General features: G+C 36.8%; 1 protein-coding gene across 1 annotated transcript; it reads right to left on the reverse strand.

Moving 5' to 3' along the window:
• Window positions 1-945: 945 nt before the first annotated feature.
• On the reverse strand, window positions 946-5,351 carry LOC112022636 (receptor protein kinase CLAVATA1). Its single transcript, XM_024055256.2, has 2 exons — window positions 2,518-5,351; window positions 946-1,559 (listed from the first exon to the last, which is right to left on the reverse strand). Exons 1-2 carry the CDS (start codon window positions 5,114-5,116, stop codon window positions 1,207-1,209), a joined length of 2,952 nt encoding a protein of 983 aa, XP_023911024.2. The 5' UTR covers window positions 5,117-5,351; the 3' UTR covers window positions 946-1,206.
• Window positions 5,352-6,869: the final 1,518 nt, after the last annotated feature.

A 6,869-nucleotide genomic window follows, 5' to 3' on the forward strand; every position in this document is an offset into this window, starting at 1 on the left:
GCAAAGCTACCTACTTACAGGTCCCAGAGCCACGTTGGCGCAGTTCTTATCCTCTAGTTAGCAGATAATATCATAGCTGTGAAAATGTCCAAAATAAAAAATAATGACTTAACACTATGTCCAAAATAGAAAATGATAACTTAACACTTATCTTTGTAATCAACCATATTCCTCAGCGTATAAAAAGAACATGTAGCTGTGCTATTAGGGCAAGAACCCAAGTAGATACTTTGAGATAAAAATGGAGAGTTTATAGAAAAGAAAGGCAGCCTGATTGTAAACTGATCTTTTCACACATATTACAAGCAGAGCTGTGCAAGAATGTTACCTTCTTGCTTGAACTGTGATTTTTTATCCCTTCTTTAGGGTTTTTCACGTACATCTAGTGTTTTTTTTTAACAATCAGTTTCTTCTTTTTGTTTAAATGTGCGTCTTTTTCATGTCCTATCATCACTTTCTTTTTCTTGTTTGAGTGTGTCATGTCAAAGTTTGCATCTTTTCAAGCTTTCTCATGTACACTTCTCTATATAAGTTCAAATCTAAATCTAACTTGCCCCTAAAAAAACTTAAAACACAATTTCTCGGCCTAAAACACACACATAACACAAACCAAAAGATACCAACAAGCACCGAACCAACTTGCAATTACTTTCAAACCATGTGCTAAATGACCAGTTTGCAAAGTAAATTTGTTATTGATGTTCAATATCTTTTGGTCCAATATAGTATCACAGCCTTCTCATGCACCTCGTACTTCTCCAAACAAGTTACACATAACAAATGTGTGTTATAGTGCAATGAACACAAGTAGTAATCAGAGAGTACCAAGTGATGCAACTGATCAAACAGCATGTCTCGAATATCATCCAAGCAAGAAAACGTAAAATACCAAAATACACCAATCTACAACAAAAATAAATAGGGAAAGGCATAAAGCAAATGGAATACACGTCACAATTAACACCATATATTAGCTTAACTGACCAAGTTTACAACTCGGAAGTCAACATTTTACAGTGACAAAAAGAAAATTTGATCAATTCAAACCAAGTCAAGCTTAAAAGCTTAAGTAAGCCACCATGAAAGCTTGGTAGTTTAGTGAAACATTTCTTGCACCCACCACCTGTTATTACAAATTACTTTACTATTATTTACTCCAAAAATATTGATCTTTAGCACCAAGAGTATATTATATAAGTTTATAAACTAAAGGTTCACAAGGCTTGGAGCAGACTGAGGAGGATTTGTGAGCATGTGAACAACTTCTCTCATGGTGGGTCTGGCAGAGCTTTCATCTTCAACACACAGCATAGCTATCTTGAACAAATGTATCACACCTGTCAGAGGGTACCCACTGAGCCTAGGGTCCACAACTGCAAGAACTGAAGCTGCATCAGACGGCTGAGAGAGTTCTGATGCTGTTTTCCTGACCCATCTCACAATGTCTACCCCATCACCAAACTCTCCCACTGGTTTCCTCCCTGCTATCAGTTCCAGTAGCACAACACCAAAACTGTACACATCGCTTTTCTTGTCCACTTTTAGCGTGTAAGCGTACTCTGTTGCACAGCGAAAATTAATGAGATTTCAGATGCTTAGCTCACGTTCAAAGTAAAATGTTGGTAAGGTTGAATTCAAAACATTGAACATGGCTAAATGAGACAAAAAGCAAAGATAATCGCTTACTATTATATAATTATTACTAGTATATTTTTAATACTAGTTTATACAAAAGGGCAAAGTTTCGATTTAATGTTCAGTTGCACTAGATTTATTACGACGATGGCATATATATGTCTACTTTTAGCCATGGGTCATCATTCTAATGGATTCAACAAACTAGATGCACTAGACCCAAGTTAGTCTATTACAAAATATGTTATTATAAAACGGTCAAATTTTAGTCCAGCTCTCGATCTACTAGAATTTTTTTTTTTTTTTTTAGGAGCTTTGATGCGACAGTGAACAAAATATATGACATTAAGCATAAACACAGCAAAATCATTTGTTATGGCTTCATTTTTAAATCTCAGCGAGCTTATTTTATGGGTTCTGTTTTTTCAAAACATTATTTTGTTTCTTAAGTACATTTTATTTTATTTATTTTTATAATTCAATAGTAGAGAAGAAAATATTTGAATCTTGAAAGTATATAGAAGTGACAATTGAGCTATAAGACTCGTATACCGTTTGACAACCTCAAATTATAACTTATAACTGAATGAAAGTGTACTAACAAGTAACACCAACTATATATAGACACAAATTTTCACATTTTGAGGTAGGTGATCTACTCAATAAAGGTATGCTAACAACGAATACATACACAATTTTTCACAACAATTTTTAACTATATTGATGAAACTTCTTGTCATTGGTACATGATAAAGGTAATATCAATCATGAGATGCATGTCAAATTCATATTCAAATCAAAAGCTACCATGTTAACAACTTATAAAGTAAGTCACTACAACACATGTACTAGCACTAGAGGTTGAAGAACAAGATGACAAACCTGGGGCAATGTAACCATACGATCCAGCAACGGAGGACATGCACTCCGAGGCCCCAGCATCCTGAAGAAACTTGGCGAGCCCAAAATCAGCAACATGAGCCTCAAAGTCTGAGTCCAGCAATATATTATTAGACTTCACATCCCTATGAATAATCATAGGCGAACAATCATGGTGAAGATAACACAACCCCGTAGCAGCCTCCACAGCTATTTTGTACCTCATATCCCATTGCAAATGCCCACCCTTCGATCCATGCAACATTTCCCCCAAACTCCCGCTCGGCATGTACTCGTACAACAACAAGTTCGTGTCCTTGTTCGACACGTAACCCAACAGCTTCACTATAAACCGGTGTCGAATTCGACCCAACGTTTGAATCTCAGCCGTGAAACCATGGTCACTGTGTCCACTCCCTCGACCCACCAACCGTTTGATCGCCACGTCAATGCCGAACGGCATGGACCCACGGTACACAATCCCGGACCCGCCTTTGCCAATGATGTTCTCTTCTTTCAAACACTCTAGAACGTCTTCAGCTTTGAAATCGAGCTTTTGAAACGCGGTGAGTTTCCAGGCTCGAGAATTCTGGACCTTCCTCTTGTGGATCGTGTAACCCGTAACCACACCCAGTAAGAGAGCCGTTACGAGTGCAATCACGCTCACAATTATCTTCCAAGTACCCGGGTTGGTACTCCTCCGACCCGAACCGCGACCCGAATTGATCAAGAACGGGCAAGGAACATGATGTGGCAAGCAGAGATTGGGGTTTCCAGCGAAGGAACTTTCATTGAAAACAGAAAACTGGTCTCCAGTGGGAATTCTGCCCTCCAAATTGTTGTAAGAAAGATCGAGCGTTGTGAGGGACGTCATGTTTCCAATTTCATCAGGAATCTGACCGGTAAGTTGATTTCTCGAGCAGTTGAGAACGCTGAGAACATTCAGTTCGGTAATCCCTTTAGGAATTGCCCCAAACAGACTGTTTCCGCTAAAATCGACCATAGTTAAAGAAGCACACTCGGAAATCGAACCCGGAATTTCGCCGCTGACGTTGTTATCGCTTATATTGAACTTCGCGAGCATCTTTAGCTTGAACAATTCCCTCGGAATCTCACCGGAAAACGAGTTCATTTCCAGGGACAAAGTCTGCAAACTCTTGAGATTTTGAATTCCCTCGGGAATTTTCCCGGTAATTTTATTAGCGGAAAGTGAGAGAATCCCGAGACTTTCACCTGAAAAATCCGACGGAAGATCGCCGGATAAGTTATTATCGTCGAGCTCCACCACCTGCGCTAATGGCAAGTTGAAAAGACCCGCCGGAATCGTACCGTTGAGTTCGTTCTTCTTGATTCTGACTTTGACAAGCGATTTACACTCTCCGAGTTCCTCAGGGATCGGACCGACAAAGAAATTCTGAATGAGAATCAGCGTCCTCAACACCCCTCCTTTGCACAAATCTCGAGGAATCAAACCCGTGAGGTGGTTGGACGTCACGTCGAGGTCTTTCAACTTTCCATTTCTCCCCAGATTCTCAGGTAGTTGCAAGGTGAAATTGTTTTCCCATATCTGAAACACTTCGAGATTCGGTAACTCGCCAATAAATTCCGGGATTGGACCTTCTAGCTTGTTCTTAAACAAATTGATTAGCTTAATATTCTCAAGCCTTGAAAAATTATCTGGTATATTACCGGTAAGTTGGTTGATTGAGAGATCCAAAGAAAGCAAGTTTTGTAAGTTAGAGAGTTCAGGAGGAATAAAACCTGTGAGACGGTTTATTTGGAGAAACAATGAGTCCAAGTTCTTCAAAAGGCCTAAACTCTGAGGAATTTCACCAGTAAGGCTACAGCTAGCCATGTCTAATCGTTGAAGCGAAGTGAGCGAACCCAACTCATCTGGAATACCACCTTCGAAAGCGTTGAAGTACCCAACGAACATTTTTTGGAGATTCTTTAACCGACCCAAACTCGCCGGAATCTTGCCTGTGAGTGAGTTACCATTCAAGCCCAAGAACTCGAGGCTTTGAATCTCGGAGTAGGAGTCTGGGATTGGCCCAGAAAAGTAGTTCCCACCGAGACAAAGATGCTTGAGGTTTTGCAGGTTCACAATCTCTGGAGGAAGCGGGCCAGAGAAATTGTTGTTGTAAATGTCGAGAACTTCGAGGTTTGCCATTCCGAGAGTGATTTCGCCGGGGAATTTGCCGATGAAGACGTTGTTGGAGATGTTGAGGAACTTGAGTGACGCGAGGTACCCCATTTCTAATGGAAGACTTCCGGTGAGATTGGTGCCGGCGAGTGTTAGGTTCACTAGCTTGTCCAGTAAGCCAATCTCCGGTGGAAGAAAACCGAAGAGCTTTATGTCAGTCACGTTGAGAGAAACAACTCGTAAATCGTCGTCACATGAAACCCCGGGGAAAGAGCAATGCGCCGCTGGAGAAGAAGAGACCTCCCAGTCTTTCAAGTCTGCACCTTTGGGTCCTTTCATGGCGGACTTAAGCTTCAACAGAACTTCAAGATCACTGTACGAAGAAGAACACGCTGAGAAGAGAAGGAAAAGTATAGCAATGTGAAGTAGGAAGCTAGTAGTGGCGCAGCTCCTCCTCATCTCTCTGTCTATCTCTGTGTGTTTACACTGTCACGGGTTCTGTCTTCTACGCAAAAGCGTGAGGAAGAATGAATGAATGCAGGTTCGATCAAATCGCACTGTGAAGCTTAGAGTTTATAAAAGCCTCGTAATGGGAGAATCAGAAGACTTCCACCGAGTATCAAACTTGAGTGAATAATAAACAATTGGTGAATCTGCAAATGGCAAAAGAAAGAAAGAAGAGAATAGAGAATAGGGTTGTAATTGCATGAAGACTTGTGTCCTTACTCTTTTAGGCCCTATTACCCTTAGCTGGGCATAGCTGGTCCTACAGTACATTACGGATTTGATGGATGTTAACAGAAAGGTAACGCTCTGAGACGATGGATTTTAGAAAAAATAAAACGTTTTCCTTAAAATGTATATATAATTTTTTTTTCAAATTACCCATTAATCCAATAAATGGGTTTAACTTTGAAATTAAAATTTATCATTAGAAATATTTGAAAGTGTTAGTTGAATTACAATGGATGAAAATAAAACTTAGGAATATTAGTATGTATCATTTAAGTTACAAAATTTTTTATAATAAATTTAAAATTGATTGAAATAGAGAATAGGGTTGTAATTGCATGAAGACTTGTGTCCTTACTCTTTTAGGCCCTATTACCCTTAGCTGGGCATAGCTGGTCCTACAGTACATTACGGATTTGATGGATGTTAACAGAAAGGTAACGTTGTGAGACGATGGATTTTAGAAAAAATAAAACGTTTTCCTTAAAATGTATATATAATTTTTTTTTCAAATTACCCATTAATCCAATAAATGGGTTTAACTTTGAAATTAAAATTTATCATTAGAAATATTTGAAAGTGTTAGTTGAATTACAATGGATGAAAATAAAACTTAGGAATATTAGTATGTATCATTTAAGTTACAAAATTTTTTATAATAAATTTAAAATTGATTGAAATCTTTTTATTTATCGTTTTAGATGTTTGTTTTATCATAAAATCTTAAGAATTTATATACAATATTTAAAAACTTAAAGTATATGTATAATAATTATAAATAAACTGCATAATTGAAAATATTTATAATAATAATTTGAATAATTTTTTTTTTGTCACATATGAGGGTAATTTTCTTGGAACTGGTTTTAAGAAAAATTATATAGCACTTATTTGTTTCAATGCAAATATTTTTTTTTAAATAAATAAATAACTTGTGTAAACATATATTGGATGAAGTCATTACTCACTAGTGAGATCTCAACTAGGTTTGCAAGAAAAGAGAGAACCTATTTATTATGCAAAAATTAACTAGTGTAATTGGTCAAACGTTGATAACAGAGACAGAATAATTTTGTAGAGTATATGTGTTTTGAATTTTTTTCATATTTTTGCTAAAATTAAATTTTTGGTATTTACAGGGTTTGTCTAAGTGTGTGTATATATATTTTTTAAAGCCAACCATTTAATATAACTAAACATATTAATTTATCTATATAATCTTCTTCTGTTTATATGTAAACATAAATTTTATTTTTTGTGTTTTTTTATAATTCAATTGTTATAAATTAGGTTTTTATTAATAAGTGAGTGGATGCATGTTAAAGAGGAATTTATTAGATCTCATTACTTTAATAAATAACAAAAGAAAATAAACAAATATTTAGTCAATTGAGTGATGTGAATATAAAAGAAAACTGTTCAATCTCAACCTTACTTAATGTGTTGAGACACTCATCAATTAAGAAAAAAAAAATGTATT

This window comes from Quercus suber, unplaced genomic scaffold (genome assembly GCF_002906115.3).
Source record: "Quercus suber isolate HL8 unplaced genomic scaffold, Cork oak 2.0 scaffold_637, whole genome shotgun sequence".
In the NCBI taxonomy this organism is placed as follows: Eukaryota; Viridiplantae; Streptophyta; class Magnoliopsida; order Fagales; family Fagaceae; genus Quercus; species Quercus suber.

Excerpts from the sequence above, each read along its gene's own strand:
- LOC112022636 (XM_024055256.2), bottom strand. The coding sequence starts at position 5,116 with ATGAGGAGGAGCTGCGCCACTACTAGCTTCCTACTTCACATTGCTATA. Across the intron at positions 1,560-2,517 it reads GTATGGTTACATTGCCCCAG|AGTACGCTTACACGCTAAAA; the intron begins GTTTGTCATCTT and ends GCTGTGCAACAG.